This window comes from Anser anser (assembly GCF_964211835.1).
Source record: "Anser anser genome assembly, contig: HAP1_SCAFFOLD_225, whole genome shotgun sequence".
Classification (NCBI taxonomy): domain Eukaryota; kingdom Metazoa; phylum Chordata; class Aves; order Anseriformes; family Anatidae; genus Anser; species Anser anser.
Window position 1 is genome coordinate 1 of NW_028154213.1, and position 17,339 is coordinate 17,339.

At 35.5% G+C, this 17,339-nt stretch overlaps 1 protein-coding gene and 1 long non-coding RNA gene across 2 annotated transcripts; both read left to right on the forward strand.

The window, feature by feature from the left end:
* Nucleotides 1-1,803: 1,803 nt before the first annotated feature.
* LOC310895900 lies at nt 1,804-3,961 on the forward strand. The gene is made up of 3 exons (XR_014581035.1): nt 1,804-2,407; nt 2,666-2,765; nt 3,759-3,961. It is a non-coding gene; the product is annotated as an uncharacterized lncRNA (long non-coding RNA).
* Nucleotides 3,962-6,957: 2,996 nt separating this feature from the next.
* Nucleotides 6,958-15,521, forward strand: LOC310895901 (adhesion G-protein coupled receptor V1-like). The gene is made up of 9 exons (XM_083854283.1): nt 6,958-7,383; nt 9,399-9,477; nt 9,967-10,105; nt 10,610-10,751; nt 11,238-11,500; nt 13,088-13,263; nt 14,105-14,229; nt 15,096-15,262; nt 15,348-15,521. Exons 1-9 carry the CDS (start codon nt 7,350-7,352, stop codon nt 15,504-15,506), a joined length of 1,284 nt encoding a protein of 427 aa, XP_083710409.1. The 5' UTR covers nt 6,958-7,349; the 3' UTR covers nt 15,507-15,521.
* The last annotated feature ends 1,818 nt before the right edge of the window (nt 15,522-17,339 follow it).

Below are 17,339 nucleotides of genomic sequence, written 5' to 3' on the forward strand. Positions count from 1 at the left end.
CATGTTATTTTTTACCTTATTGAGGATAAGTGTAGTATTTTTTTATTGGACAGGGGTCTGCGACAGTTGTGTAACTGTATTACAAGAAAATGCACTGCAGTAGCTTAAAGTAATGAGGAAGAGGAGAGCGGCTGATGCTCCCTTCTTCACAGCGATAAATACCCACCTCTTTGTTTCTCTATGTAAGAGATGCATCACTTATTAAGTCACAATGTAGAAATGTAAAAGTATGGATAAGGATTAAATATTAAAAAAAATATTGAATTTAGCCTAATAACACTTTCAATCTTCAGAAATCAATTAGTGTTCATATTAGCATTTCTTCTGGATAGGAATACCAAAAAAATCTTGGTAAAGCTGGTAGGAAACATGGATCAGTAAATAACTACTTGGAATCTGTAATAATGACTTCAAGTTTCTTCTCAGTGTTTGGATTATAGTGGAACAGCTTTCTATATCATAAAGCATTTTTCCCAGTCTTCAATGAAAATTCATTATAACTTATAGAGATATATTGAAATAAGCTTTGCCTTATTTGTGTGTGTGTGTGTTTTCCCAATGGTACTAAACCATTGAAACCACTTTTCTTTTAAATCTTTATTTCTTTGTAATGGATATGCAAAATTCTCAAATAGAACATAGTGGATTGCAGTGCAGTGTTAAACACTGTAATGATTTAGCCTCAGAGGAACCTGTAAATTGGGAGTCTACCATCCAGATATTTGACTGTAGAAGTGGAATCCTTGTGATATCAATAAATTTTGAATTCCTTAATTTTCTTAGAAGCAACATGGACCAACTTAAGCCAAAGATGTCGACATCAATGTCGACATCAATGTTGACATCTCTGAGACTTAACTGAAGTTTGAAATGTTGGGGCTGAATAGCACATTTATGTATTTGAAAATGGGTGTATACAGTTTTTGTATTACTTCTTTACAATATTAAATTTTATTTAAGTATATTAAGGGCTCTTGAAGTTAAGAATTCCTTTCTCTTTCATTGGTAGCCAATATACATGCATATCTCTGACTCTTCCTTACAAAAAATAAATGTAACTAGAAAATTTTCAGATTTTTCTTGCCAGTTTTAGCTGTACAATGCTGTACAATTCTGTAAGGTAATACAGTAGAATAGCAAGACAGCATCCTAAGTTGCTGCTCTCTAAATTGCATAATCAAAGGGACTAGTTGGGCAGCATAATGTTATTATAACATTATCTTATGTTTTGTTAATTCTTCAATAAGCAAAAGAAATCTCATGTATTGTTTTCAAAAATCTCAGAATTGTAGATTTCTGCATATTTCATGTCTCTGAAAGCCAATGCAGGACAAAATGTGCTGTTGAACTTAAATTCTGTGGACCTGAAAAATGCATATGAAATATGAATGCCATGTACCTACCTATTATAAATAACCATCTGTCCTCTATTGTGAATGTTTTGCAAAATATTGCCTACTGATCTATTCCATGTTGATATAACATGCTAATTTCACATGTCCACATTTAAAATATTTAATGGAAATTTTGTGAAAAACTTGTGAATATAAAACAATTTCCACATTTTACAAAGCCTACTAAGAGGTCTACTCTTTTTAATTAAAGTGCCTTTGGGGTTAAATGTTATAAATGTGCAAAATACCATAGTATTTGCTTCCTTTATATGCACATTGTCCAGCAATACTGATTACCTCTGAGATTATAAGAAATTATTAACATTTTCTGAATGTTTTGTTTTCTAACAGTGACCATATTTGTAAGTTCGAACTCACATAAATGGAACTTACAGATAATTATAAGCATTTTTTTCTGCATGCATTGAATAAAGTCACAAGACAGTGCAAATGTTCAGATAATGTGTATTCTTTCCAGGGAACTGTTGTAGAAAACTACTATTATTGTTGGTACATACAGTAGTTACTGTTTTGTACAGTTTACAGACTTGTATTGCTCTAATGTTTGCGCATGTTTTCATGAACATTCCCTTTCTAAGTTATTCATCTATACCAAGTTCCCTCATATGTTCATAATTATTTCCAAGTGTGAACTAAAAACAGAAAAAAAAAAACTAGAAGAGTTTTAAGTTTAGGTTTTTCTTTTCAGCATTAAAAGTGAATGTGGTATATAACTACTGTGAAATTCAAACTGACAAAAATAGCAATATCTTTCAGGAAAAATACTTTAACTGTGTGATGCATGTTTTTGACCTCTCATTTTTATAACCAACATGTAGAAGAGGAGACCCTGAAACACTGCATCTTGTCCTTTATTCCTAGGAGAACAATTACAATTCCACATCGTAAGAACTCCTCCAGGACTGGGAAATGTTACTGTTGAGTGGAAGATAGTAGGACATAATGTAAAACAAAATTTTGCAAACTATTCTGGAATACTTTTTTTTCCTGAGGTAAGTCCATAAACAGTGATGTTGGCTACAGGAAAATAGTGTGATTAGAACTGATCTGAGAAAAAGTGTGCCTTTTCAACAGTCCTTCTTTCTTGGTTTGATTATTTAATTTCTCACTTTTTGACTTACAAACTGGAGGGAGCTTACAATTCTTGATACTTAACTCTTCTTAAAGAAATTGTTCAAAATACTTGTCATTATGATATCACTTGTGTTTTATAAAATAATGGCTAATCAATTTACCCTTAAAACAAATAGGGGACGTTGAATACAACATTGTATGTTGATCTGCTGGATGACCATATTCCTGAAGAAAAAGAAGAATACCAAGTCATCCTATACAACATCAAAACAGAAGGTAATGCAGAACTATAGCCAGCTACATCTTAAAAATACCATTTAATAATATAATATTTTTAATTTTATTATTTCATTTTGGAGGTATAGGACTGAGCAAACTGCAGCTGGTGCAAAGTACGCAAAGTTCATTAACATTTTATTGAAATAGGCTTGGTCCTTATGTATGTATATATAAATCCCACCGTGTCTCCACAAATACACTTAAATGGTTTTCAATCCTGATTTAACTCTGCCTATTTAATTCAATGGTTGTTTCTTCCCTTAATCTTAATGCAAACTGAGTTTACTAATATGTCATGGATAGAGTTGCCATGAAACATGCAGATATTTTTATCTTTTTAAACAATCTTGTCAAGCTGCAGACTTACTGATCTGTCCCTGAATTCAAGGTGGTCAGAATATTTTATTCTTGCCATTAAAATTATAGTGAGAAAAGAAGCCTTAAACTGCATCCGTTCTGAAATACCTTTTTTCAAACTGAAATTAATGTCCAAACACCAAACTAACTTGACATGGATTGTGTTGCTGCGAGGTGCCTTATCAACTTCCGAGAGTCACTGTGGCCCAACGGGATGAGCAAAATTATTCATCAAAGCAATAGTTGGAAAACATATCAGTTTATTGATGTAATGATTGTGAAGTGGAATATAGTTTTAAGCTTTTGGAGGTACTTCCTGGGAAAATGGTTTATTTCCTTTTAAAATATAGGGAAGTTGATATTTGGCACTGGCCTGTTAAGTTTTCTTATTTTTTAATACATTTTTGTGACTTTGTACTTGGTATGCATAAAATTTCTGTTTCTATTTGTTATAGAATGTAAGTATATATATGTGTGTAGGTCCCACACCATCCACATACTTCAGTGAGCTTTGGTTTCGTGGTATTTGCATGGCTACTGAACGTTATTTAAATGTAATATTAACAATAATGTAAGACAAAAATATTAGTTGCATAACACTTCATTCACTGCAGTCCACTGATTCTCTTGCAGGAGTTTCTTCTACAGGTGCTGCTGTTTTGGATAGTCAAGGATATGAAGCTGTTCTAACAGTAGAAGCTAGTGATGAACCACATGGAATTTTGAATTTTGCTTCCACATCCAGGGTGGTTTTAATCCCAGAAGAAAACAAAACAATTCAGCTTTTTATTAACAGAGAATTTGGATCTCTAGGTCTGTATAACAACTCCAAGAGAAAGGAAGTTTTGTTTTGCTTATCATTAGGCAAATAAAAGCCATGATAATGAAAGTTTGGAAAAATCTTTGTTACAGTTGGTATTTTTTTCAGAACTTCTAAGCTTCTTTCTGCAGACTTGGAAACTAAATATTACTTATTACTAGAGTCATAATCCTCATTAATACAGCAAGGGATCTGAAAGCTGTAACAATCAGGTGGCTATTAAGGTTACCATATTTTTGTCTAATGAGTCTGTCTCAAAGCATTAGTCTCTTCAGAAAAAATAAAAAACATGAGAAAAGTGACATGTACACACATCCCACATATTTTTTCTCTGAATTTCAGGAAGTCAGCACCTTAGGAATGTCACATGGAAAAAGTTGTGTCCAGACCATTGAATTCAATTTATGTCTCCTCTGACAATTTCTGATTCCTCTTTGAATCAATTTATCCATTAACATCCTTTAAACTATATAGTATTCAATTCTACAATACAATAGTGTGCTTCATGAAAAAAAAAAATGAATCTTGTGTTTGTTGCCTGAAAATAGCAACTTATGTTGTGAGAAAACATGTATAATAATTTCCTATTTGCCTTTTTGGACTATATTTACACCTCGGTGATAATCTGGCTGTTTCTTTTGCCATACTTGTTTTGAAATGAAGTAACATTTACAGTGCTTTTCAAGATCTGGAGACACCAGAGAGTTTTAGAGACATTTTAATGACACTATTTTTCCATTTATTTTTTAATACCAGTCCATACTCTAGTGTACTCTTTGAACACTATTCAGTAAACTAATGTTTTAAGATAATTGTTCATAGTAAGTGCAAGATCTCTCACTGAATTAAAATAAGCATCGTTACTTATTTATTAATTAGGACTCTTTTATCTCTTACATTTTATTTCATATAGAGCAGCTTTTAATTTCATCTATCATTTTATTTCAGGTTCATACTCCTTATGTTTGCCACTTGACTTACCCTACCAGATTAGCGAGAGGTGGCTTTATTCTCAAAACTATAATGTATAACTTTTCTGCTTGGTAATATTTATCCGTGTGTCCCCTAATTTTGTTCTCTATTGAAGTTTGTCAATCTACCCAGGAAAGTATCTAGATTTATTAATCTGTGTTTCCCAGCACTGTCTTTAGAGCCTTTCTTAGATATCTGTCATTCCCAAAAAGTGTCCTTGTTGCAAAAACTCATATTAATGGTACATGAGATGTCCCAGTTAGTCTTTCAGCAATTTCATATTTATGGTCCACAGAACTTCAAATTTCTGGATGCATTTGGACCCAATGATTTTTGAGTCCTATGCAGACAGACAAGTCAGCAAAGGTCAAATTGAAGGCATATTGATAACGGTAACAAAGGTACACTAGCTCCAATGTACTTTGGATAACTCTTTTAATCCTTCTGTTTTGCAGTTAGTCTTTTTATTTTGTGGATGAGAATTTGATCTCTTGTCTTTATCCATTCCAGTGAACATTATATAAGAACTGAAAAACAATTTTTTTTTTCTTTTTTTTTTTCTCCTCACAAATTAAACAGGTACTATCAATGTTACTTATGCCACAGTTACAGGATTGCTCACTGTAAGTAATCAGACAGAAGAGACTGTGGCTGAACCAGGAGCTGATTATGTACCTGCTTCTGGCTCACTGATTTTAGAAGAAGGAGAAACATCAGTTGCCATAAATATTACTATTCTAGAGGTAACCTCTAAACCCTTTAATTCTGTACTTTTCTGTATGATTTCAAAAGGGTAATATTTTGGGAACTAAAGCTTGCAGCCATTATTTGAAGCCCTGTGTTATATTTCACTATCATTTAGAAAGATGGTTTCAATCTTAATATTAAAATCACAAGGGATCAAATAGTCACAGAAAGCAGCTCTACCTCTGTCTAAAGGTAATAAAGTTGTCTCATTAAAACTTTACCAACTATCTAGTAGTATTTAGAACAGTGTGCTTCATGGCTGGCTACAGGCTCATACTTTTTCATTGCTGGAGATACATGCCTCTAAAATCGGTCAGTAATTTATTTGCAAGAATAGTTTAGCGTCACCACAGGATCTTTTTCATGATATATAATGTCTTACTTAATTCTTCCACGATAATCAGTTTCAGACCCAATAAAATTATTTCAGGAAAACAGAAAAATGAATTCTAGTGTCACAGTAATATTAGAGACTTGTTGTGTGATCCTTTTTGGTGACTTCTGTGGAAGTTTCTTAAAGGACAATGAGAAGAGGATGTACTGTATTTGTGTTTTGCAGGATGATATACTTCCCTATGTGTGGGGTCAGGCCGACAAATAGGGCCCTCCGTTCCCCTGAGGAGGGAGTCGCCTACAACAATCACCCTTCTTTCTTTCTTGGTGGAGGCAGTCCTGAGGCGTGGAGTCAACTTCCTCACCTCAGGCATCCTCCCGGGTAGGCTTCCTACCTCATCCTCACCCACCAGTCTCTCCAGCTCCAGGGCCTCAAACCTATTGTTCAAGGGCACCTGGGAAGGCGGCGCCGGAAGGGGAGGGCATCTCCTGCGAGGTCGAGCAGGGACCTGTCTCCATTCCTCCTCAACTCGCAGGTCCCCTCCCTCTGCCCGATGGCAACAGGGCAGGGGGTCCACCCCCCTTTGGGGCGTCTCACCCTGGTCCCTCTCCCTCCGGTCCTGCAGGGAGTCGCTCCACCAGTCTATCTCCCGCTCGCACTCCCTGATATCCCTCAGCCTCTGCACCTCCTCCTTAAGCTCCGCCACCATGCGGACCAGGTCGTCCACCTGCTCGCACCTCACGCAAGCAGTCTCCCTGCCTCCCGCCGATGGCAGCAAGAGGCTCAGACACTCCCCGCATCCGGAGACCTGAACTGCCGCATGTTTGGGCGGGCAGTCGGTCTGGGTGTGCACTGACTTCCTAGAGAAGGCACCGTGCCTGGTGGAGACCATTGTAGCCCAGCTGACAGGAGAGTGCCGTTAGAGGAGTTGTCCCTATGGGCGGGTGTGAGCGCTCCGCCCTGCCCGCCAACTGCCTCGCTAACTGCCGCGTCACTCCCCCCGCGTCACTCCCTGTTTGCCGGCCCTGGTCGCCGCGCTCCTGGTCGCTCGCGCTCCCTAAGGGCTGCCTTTGAACGGCCGGGGGGAGGAGCTGACGCTGACGCTGCTGGCCCCGCCTACGCCTCGTCAGCCTCCCTCACGAGGGCTGCCGGTGCCTGGCGGCTCCCTCACGTAGGCTCGGTGCCCGAAAAATAGCCCTGCCTGTCCCGATCCCGCGCTCCGCTGCAGCACGCGTCTGCCCCGGAGCCGGTCGCCTCGGCAAGGCGTGTTTTGCAGGATTGTGTTTTGCAGGATGATATACCAGAGGTGCAAGAATTCTTCTTGGTTAATTTAACTTCAGTGGAACTCATCATGAACCATTCAACGTCATCCCCACCTAAGCTAGGTAAAAACATCTTATAGCAAATTATTTTTACTTTTCCTTTTTAATGGTTTATATTATATTACCTTGGGAGATTACCATTATTCCTCTTACTTACCAACTATGCTGAGATGAGACATGGTTATTTAGAAGAAACATCATAGAATATGAAATAGATTTATTATTACACTTAATCTCTTGCTTTTTAAACTCTGGGAAAATTTAAATTAATTTTCGTAGAGGAGTTAGTAATTATCAGTTGGAAAGGACAATTATTTGAAAAGTTTATTGGTGATTTTTTCATCTGATTTTCATTTACAAACTACAAAATGGAAAAAAAAAAGTAAAAAAAAAACTTTATGTGGCTACTCTGCTCACTCTTTTAAAAAAGTCTGTTTTTATTCTTTTATCACTTTTAGGAAACATATTTTATGGTTTTCCTACTCTTGCAATGATCTTTATTATTTGCTTAGTCTGCTTCTCATTTTGCTTCTTCAGAATTCAGTAGAATAGTAGTCATTAGCTTTAAGAACTGTTGGATTATCCTGTGGTACTAAAGACTAGTTATATAATGTCAGACATCTTCTTTGACTCTTTTCCCTTTTCTTTGCATGCTTATAGAAGTGACTGAGTTAATTCGTTACAGATTGAAAGGTAACTTGCAAGACTCATTGCTGATTTGTGAATAGTTGAGTCTAAAATATGAAAGGAGTAGCATATAAGAATGAAAGATTCATCCAAACTAAACAGTGTTGTATAGTCTCACTTTCTCTTTGGCTGTCTCCTTGAACCATGACCATTTAACACTGATGTGACACTGCATTGGGTCAGCTTTACTTACAATGAGAAAATAATAGTTTTAAGTCATAAGGAAAAAATGTGTTCACATAACATGTCAGTGAATTCTTCTGGTAGAAGAAATAGCCTGACTCAAATACGTGTGTCCGCGTGTGTGTCTGTGAGCAAACTCTTACAGATCCTGGGTGAACAGATCTGACTTCAGGGTGACATGAGAAAATGCAGGAGTGAAGCAGAAATGTCTCTAATTGCCATTACTCCCTCAGGATTTGTAAACCTCAGTAACACTTCTGTTGTCTGTGTAGAGCTATTGCTCATCGTCATCTCTACCTCATAGTGACAGGCTTAGATTCATGGCAATAATCTTCTACTTTTGTTCAGTTTTATCTGAATTGATGGAAAAATGTATATGGATCTAAACATAATATACTTATGGCAGACTCGGTGAAGTCAATTTGGTTTTAGAAAGTAAGTTGAAGTTTATAAAAAGTAAACAAGTAAGTTAAGGTAGTTGTGTGGTGCGGTTGTCTGAAAAACAACAACCTATTTTCTGAGAAGTATTAAGTTTTGACTGTAAAGTTCTGGTCTCTGAAGTTAGTAGACTTTTCTGACATTAACCTATTATTTGGTGTTTTTCACACTGCAGTGTATTCAATTACGATTTCAGGCTAATTGTAAATACCTGTATGTCTTTATGGAGCAGTAGAATATTACAGTATGTGAACACCCCACAAATAAATTAATAGTTGTGTATTTGTAGTGAAATCTGAGGTGTGCCATTAGAATGTATGATGAGGCACTGAAGCACAAATAGAAGATGAAATGCTGAATCATTTATTATTCTTCCTCATTGTCTTTCTCATACTCAGAATGGCAAATGCAAAATATTGAATGTCATTGTAATAAACACTTATAGTGAAGACAAATTAAGATTCCATCGCAAATCTAGACTTTATTATTTTCTAATGTTTTATGTGCTGTTTAACTTTCTACATTTTCCTTAGTCTTTTTTTTTTTTATGCATTATTAAATATTACAGTGCTAATTCAAGACGCATTATTGCACTTCTAGTAGTAAGGACTCTTTCCAGTTATCTTGCCCACTCCCATTTTCTCCTACACATTTTTTGTAAAGACACTGTAATATTAGTACCGATTGAATAAATGCTTCTGTGATTCTTGAAAATCAAGAAAATTGATTTTATTGTTCTTTAATTTTTGTCTTTCTGTTTTGCCTTTTAGATGTGGAAGGTTTAGCTTCTCAAATTGTTATCGATGCTAATGATGGTGTAAGAGGAGTAATTGAATGGGAAGGTACCAAGTAAGTCTCATCTTCCTTGAAGAACTTACTGTGCCAATTAGTGATTGGTGTTGCCCATTTTCTTTCTAAAAGTAAAACTCCTGTTAAAAATAGGGCCATGTCTTTGAGATGGTAAAGTAATCATTCAATTCAGCTGAACTAGAAAGTGGGATTCCCACACTGAAAACAAAAATTCACTATTCATCTAATCAGAATTCTTTTACTTATTACTACTTTCACTGTTGTCCTTTTATATCACCAATTTGCCTAACCTCCCCAGCCTGCATCAACTCTTCCAGCCTCACCATTCATGTAAGCAAAAACCAAAACAAAACAAAACAAAAACCTCGTGTTACTTAATTCAATTTAGATAAGAGAAAAAAGGTAAAAAGGATGCGTTAGAGAACTATAATGTAGGGAATAATTCAGAGTGAAAATGTAATAAAAATATACTATCTTTTTCAAAAGAACATAATCAGTGAACATTGAGAATTATTCTTTTTATTTTAGTTTTGAAGTTAGTGAATCTCATGGGAATCTGACAGTAATGGCTTACCGAAACAGAGGATCATATGGCAATGTGTCTGTATTTTTTTATGCCCAAAATTTGGAGGCCCAGCTGGGTTTGGATTTTAATGTAACCTCAAGGGTAAGAAGCAACTCTAAATCTAGTACTTTTTATTCTTTCAGCTTCCGTAAAAGAATATCTTCTTGATTATTCTGCAGAATGATCAGTAGTGATGCTAGATGTTTCAGCTTGTTTCAGTTGCTTTGGTAATCTAAATAGAATGAAATAAAAATATTCTTATTCTTACTATTTATTTCTTTTTTAAAAATATATTTTTTAATATAAAGCAAAATGTAAACTTTCAAACATCGATTTCAAATTTAATTTTGATTAGACATACAAACTTTTTCATAGACTATTTTTGCAACAGGACTTTCAAAATAAATTATTCTTTCTTGTCCTCATTCTGTAATGTGCTGAACCTTTATATTTCTGATTCAATCAGTTTATAAGGAACAGAGAATATGGCTCTTCCTATGCTTTCCCTTCCTTCCTATTTCACAGAATTCTGTTTACCGTAGTCAAAAATTTCTGTGTGATATTAACTGATGTAAGTATTCGGTGCTTTATGTGTTTCAACGCTAGACTCTTTTTTTTGCTGATGGAGAAAGGCATAAATCTGTTGATGTCATGATTTTTGATGATGAGATTCCTGAAGGTGATGAGAAGTTCCAGTTAATTTTAACAAATCCATCTCTGGGGCTGGAATTAGGGGAGAACACAACAGGTAAAACTTAGTTTTAATGTTCCATTTCTTTAGAATTCTGTGGCACACATTTTAATTCCACTTTTCTGAATAATCATATTTCAGAAAGCACCATTGTCCTGCTATGGTGAATCTTTATACTCCTTTGGAAGGTTCTGAAACATCCCTGTGAAATCTGTGCAATTAAAAAGTTTATATGTAAAGCAATGAATCAGAAAGCACGAAGATGAGTTTTTCAATGTGTACTACCTCACTGAACTGAGGTCTTTTTAGAGAGTTCATAATCCTTTTCTAGGAGAGACTATATTCTTCCTGTCTAGAGATCTTCCTAGTTAAAGTGAAATGCCTTCCCATTCTCTTCAGGTAATGTCATGGACACATAAGCATTATATACACACTAAAGGAAGAATGTATTTGTGTTTATGTTATGTATTATGTTACTATATATGTATATTTATATTTTACTATGTTAACCAAAGAATATTTTCATTATTTCTTTTTCAAAAGCTACAATTACTATACTTGCCAATGATGATGGCCATGGAGTTTTGTCATTCAATAACAGCAATCACTTCTTTCTGAGAGAGCAAACATCTATCCATTTGATGGAAAGTGTTGCAGTATTGAATATTATCAGAGAACCACCTCAGGGAATATTTGGCACTGTGACTGTTCAGTATCTTGTAAGTGAGATTAATTCTTCAGAGGCAACAATGGATTTGACCCCTTCTCAAGGATATATTGTGCTCGAAGAGGGAGTCAGGTTCAAGGTAATATGCTAGTTATTACCAGAGAAGTCTAGGAAGCTTTTTTTTTGGAAATATTGGAAAGATTTCAGAAATGTCTGTGCTTTATCTTCTGTTTATTTTTTCTACTTCTTTCATTCATAAAGTGAATTGAGTCATGAGCTGTGACTGATTTCCTGTTATTATCTGATGTGGAAGTGTGTGAAAATTAAATGGGCTCATCTTTAGGTGTTTCTTAGTTTGTAAGGGTTGAGGTAAATTGAAAACAGTACACTATAGATAACGTTCATGTGTGCTTTGGAACAGTTCTTTTTATGTAGTCAATCTATAGCTGAAATGCAAACTTACTTTAAATTAAAGTGATAATTTGCAAGCCTAATAGTTAAGATCAAAGTAAAAATCCCATTCTGTAATTTAACATTTTAGTTAGTCTGAACTAAACAGAATGTGCTGCAACAAATACAAAAAGTAGAACAGTTGTCTGTCTTAGGATTGGAAAATAACTTAAGTATTAAGCTCACTGCCTCTATACTGTCCTCACAAGAATGTCAGCTACAAAATGAACTAGCTTAAGTTTGTGAATCCTGACTCTTCTAAGGTTTAATCACAATTCGATTTATTTATTTTTGCCAGTAAAGCTGGTGAAGCTAGTGTTAGCATATTACAGGCAATAGGATAGAAACTGAGACAAACTTTTCTTGGAAACACTGGTTTTCAATTTCTGGCCTTTAGATGCATTTGGAATCACAATGCAGCAGATCTATAAGAAGTTGGAGCCTTCTTAATATAGTTGGTAAATATGGTTTATTGTGGAAATGAACAGAAATATAAAACATTGTAAATTTTGTATTATTTCCAAATGCATCATCACTAACTTTTTATTTTGTACAGCAAGGCTATGCGTACCTATGAAATTTTTTGCTTGTTTGAGTAGTGTGAAGGATGACAGTGAGCCCCAAATGAAAGTGAAGCACTTAGCTTTCTCTAGATTGCTCTTTGCTAGTTTGAGATTGCCTTTAGAAGACCTGATCTTCATCCACAGTGGTGTAGGAGAGGGAAAGAAGCATCGAGAGGAAAGAGTATTTCAAATCTCTCACTATTCTTGCTTTTTTTTTTTCCTTTTCCTTTTCTTTCTTGACAGCACCAGTAGTGAGATTACCCTGTTTCCCTGAAGATAGCTTAGCTGCCAACTAAAATAAATTAAAACCAACTTAACTGATTACACTTACAGCTGTGTTGTGAGTATAAACTACCCAAAAATGTATGGAATAAATAGAGAACAAAAGTATGAAATTAGGATCAAAAACTTCAGAGGATCATAGGATGAGAAAAGAAAGAAAAGAGAACAACAACAACGAAAAGTGAATATGCTCATCTTAGTGTTGCACCAATGGAGGCCACTAGATGGATGGCTTTAGAACCTCAGTCTGAACTCAGTCTGAGCTTGCCTCAATTCTGTCCTCTCCAGCTTCATGAGCTGCTCTTCTCCTGCTATGCTATCCAAAGCCTTATAGTGAAATAAATTTAAAAAAAAGGTAGCACATTCTGATAGAGCTGTGTCATCATCTGTTATCATGTCTCAATAACATTGTATGCTTGTTTTGTTATCAGACGCTGCATATTTCTGCGGTACTAGATGAAGAACCAGAAATGGATGAGCACTTCATTGTCACCCTGTTCAATCCAACTGGAGGAGCCAGACTAGGCACGAGAGTGGAAACTATGATTACAATATTACAAAACCAGGCTCCACTAGGGCTTTTCAGCATCTATACAGTTGGAAATAGGTACTTTACACTGATCAGTAAAAAGGAGATAGTTGCTCATACTCCAAAGAGATAATATTTCTCTACAATTTTGTTTTTGATGGATCGCATTAAAGAAATTCAGCAACCCAATTTGTAAATCTGTAACTTTGAAAGGTATTGTGAAATACTATTACTGCTAAACAAAAGAGTAGAAAAATGCATAAAAAGGACTATTCATAATCCAAAATTTCAATTTATTTATTATTATTTTTCTTTATAAACTAATACTTCACTAGTGCCTACATATTCCACTGATAGTATTCCATGTTAAAAGTTCCAAACCTCATATCAGTGTCCAGGAAGTCATACGTTTTATAATTTACTTTCATTTTTAAACCTGTAAAAAATATACTTTCACTGAAGGCTGTTTTTCAGAAGCAAGTGACACATATGGACTGCCATTTTTAAAAACCATTCAGCTGAAACCATACAGATTAAATAAATTTACTATTTAAATAAAAAATGTATGTATGCTATTTTATTAATACATTGATATTTAGAGTTAATAATTTATATTAATATTTAATAATAATATTATCTAAACATTTATTACGTGAATTTAATATACTTAAATTTCAGTCTGTTTAAAGATTTTGTTGAATTGCCTATGATTTTGCATGATTGTAGTAAGGATCATTGGGAAACCCTAATTAATGTAGCTACCAGTCCATCAGATACTGAAACCTGTTATTAATATTTTCTTTTTATTTCTGTTGTATATTCTGCATCTGGAATTGTACAGTAAAAATCTTATTTTTATTACAGCAATGAATATACTATAAAATAATTTTTTCCTTATTTTTATGATTCTCACATTTAGGACAAATTTCATCATAATTGAAGAAGCCAACACTACAGCTTATTTGAAAGTTTCACGGAGTAATGGGCTTAACGTTTCTGTGAGCGTTGAGTGGGAGACATCATCAGATACTGCATTTGGCATCAGTACGTTCACTTTACAGAGAATGTCCACTGCTTTTGTAGAAGTGGAGATAGTAAGAGAGTAGCCAAGCATACAGGAGATGTAGCTTGGGAATGTAAATTCAAGTATTCAGACACAATTCAGTTAATATTTTCCTATGTAAGATTTAGTAGATAAAATACTTTAGCTGCTTAAGAATCACCTTGTCATCAGCCACTTCTGCCAGTTTCAGTAATCTCTATTTCTGTCTTTGCTGCTAATATGAACATTATTGTCACTAGCCATTTATTTATTTATTTATTTGTGTGTGTGTAATAAAATTTGTTCCGTACTACTTGTAACTCAGGATCTTTCTAACACAGTATAAATGACATGTGACATGCAAGAGTCTAGCTCCTGGAGTTTAGTTCTGACAAGACGGTGCTTAGGGACCGTCTTGGAATAAAAACATGAACATGTTGTAAATGGGGAACAAAACATGAACATTTTGTAATTTGTCTTTTTTTTTTTTTCTTTACTACTTGCTATCTAGCTAATTCTCTTGTTAGCTAAATTCCAAGATCAATTATTATGAGTCAGACTCAAATTGCCTATATGTCTTCCATGTGCAGTTGTAATGAATGAAAAATACATTTACTGCTTAACTCTCATTATATCCTTAGCATTGTAACATTTCTATGTATTTATATACACTTATAACAAATACTAAGACACAACTTCATCATTTCTCATACTAGGTCTGGCTTTGGGAGGTAAATAATGGGAATGGGGTTAGAAAAGATCTCAAGAGTAATATAATAGTAAATAGTGTTTTTATTTTATTTTATTTTATTTTATTTTATTTTATTTTATTTTATTTTATTTTATTTTATTTTTTACTATATTGCAGGGGGTGGTATCAGTGTCCTATCTGTCTTGCAAAGTTTTGTGGAAGAATCAGCATCTGGTTGGTGTTTCTTTACCTCAAGAGAAATCCTGTACGGTGTTCTGTTGCGTATGCCTCCAGCTTTGTTTTCTACTGTCTACCAGTGGAAAGGAGTATTTGTTCCTGTTGAGGTAAATGTTTGTTTTTGAACACCAGACATGCTAGTTAATAAGGAATTTAAGTCACAATCTTACTTTTTTTTTATTCTTCTTGCAGAATTTCAGTATGTGGAATCCTACAAGTTGTGTGTCTTTCCAAATTGGAGCCTCTTCCTACCTTGTGGTTACTCATGGAGGAGCCACACAGGGAGCTTCTAACAACAGTGTGTATGCATTCATGGCTGGACACAGATTGTTGTGGGTAAATCGATTTTAATTTTAAAATCTTAAAATAGTATGGGTTGGCAAGGACCAAGGGAGGTCCTCCAGTCTGGCCATGTTTTAGAAAAAAGCACTCTGTGTGACAAGAGTTAGTTTTGTGTCCTAAAATACTACATAACTTCAGTGATGTAAGTTTGTCATAGTTAGTTGTTTACATTGTTTGTATTTTTTATATATTTACATTTGAGGGTGCAGGGAGGATTACCTGGGAATCACAGAATCACAGAATTGTCTAGGTAGGAAGAGACCTCCAAAATCACCTAGTCCAACCTCTGACCTAACATTAACAAGTCCTTCACTAAACCATATCACTAAGCTGAACATCTAAACGTCTCTTAAAGACCTCCAGGGATGGTGACTCAACCACTTCCCTGGGCAGCCCATTCCAATGCCTAACAACCCTTTCGGTAAAGAAGTTTTTCCTAACATCCAACCTAAACCTCCCCTGGCGCAACTTTAGCCCATTCCCCCTTGTCCTGTCACCAGGCACGTGGGAGAACAGACCAACCCCCACCTCTCTACAGCCTCCTTTAAGGTACCTGTAGAGTGCGATAAGGTCGCCCCTGAGCCTCCTCTTCTCCAGGCTGAACAACCCCAGCTCCCTCAGCCGCTCCTCATAAGACTTGTTCTCCAGACCCCTCACCAGCTTCGTTGCCTTTCTCTGGACTCGCTCGAGCACGTCCATGTCCTTCCTGTAGCAAGGGGCCCAAAGCTGAACACAGTACTCGAGGTGTGGCCTCACCAGAGCCGAGTACAGGGGCACAATCACTTCCCTAGCCCTGCTGGCCACGCTGCTTCTTATACAGGCCAGGATGCTGTTGGCCTTCTTGGCCACCTGGGCACACTGCTGGCTCATATTCAGCCGACTATCAACCAATACTCCCAGGTCCCTCTCGGCCAGGCAGCTTTCCAACCACTCATCTCCCAGCCTGTAGCTCTGCTTGGAAGTGGGGGAAGAAATTCTCAAGCAATCAAGTCATAGAACATTTTCTGGAAAATGTATGATAAGTTATGTTAATTCTGTAAATTAGTTGCTTATATATATATATATATATATATATAAAATATAAAGTTTTAAAAGCTATTTCATGTATAGTTTTATACATAATTTTGGAATTCTTAACATTCTATGCGTACTTTTTCTCACTATATACAATGTAATATAAAATGTATTTGTTTATATACATATGTAGATAAACATAGTCACCCTCATATTTCCCTTGCAGATACAGACTCTTTCTGTTCTGGATACCAGACGTGTGAAACATTTTGCAGTGGAGGAAGAAGACTATTTGATTATTGTGAGTCACACAAACAGTTCCAGTTCCATCCAGGTTTGAATATTCTTCAGTCTTCTCTGGCTTTAATGTGGGTAGTTTGCTTATTTCTGAAAGGATAATGAAAGGAAGTAAATCTATAAGCATGTATTTCTGACATATTATTTTTGTTTCTATTGGAAATTTATAACAGTTAAAATTCCAGACTTGTTTGGATGTATAAATACTCTCTACCTGAGTGTACAATTTACATCTGGTTTGTTTTTATTGCTACTGTTATTTCAGTTTTGAAATGTAGCATGTAAACAAAGAAGTAGCTTCTGAATATAAACCTGTTCCTCTGAAGAGCAGGCACAGCTTCTTGCAGTAGGGTTAATTACCAATTACTGAGGGAACATTGTCATAATATATGCATTTTATAACACCCTCTGGGATAAGATGCTGTTGTTACTCCAGCAGATGATATTTGCAATAATACAGAGGTTGTATTAGTAGAACGAGTAGCTATGCCTTATTGACAGCATTCTGACAATATAATTTTGTATAGGACT

Bases quoted from the DNA above. Each gene is read 5' to 3' on its own strand.
- LOC310895901 (XM_083854283.1), top strand. From the start codon at position 7,350: ATGAACCATTCAACGTCATCCCCACCTAAGCTAG. The intron at 9,478-9,966 runs GTAAGTCTCATC...TTTTTATTTTAG, and splicing joins ATTGAATGGGAAGGTACCAA to TTTTGAAGTTAGTGAATCTC. The intron at 10,106-10,609 runs GTAAGAAGCAAC...TTTCAACGCTAG, and splicing joins ATTTTAATGTAACCTCAAGG to ACTCTTTTTTTTGCTGATGG.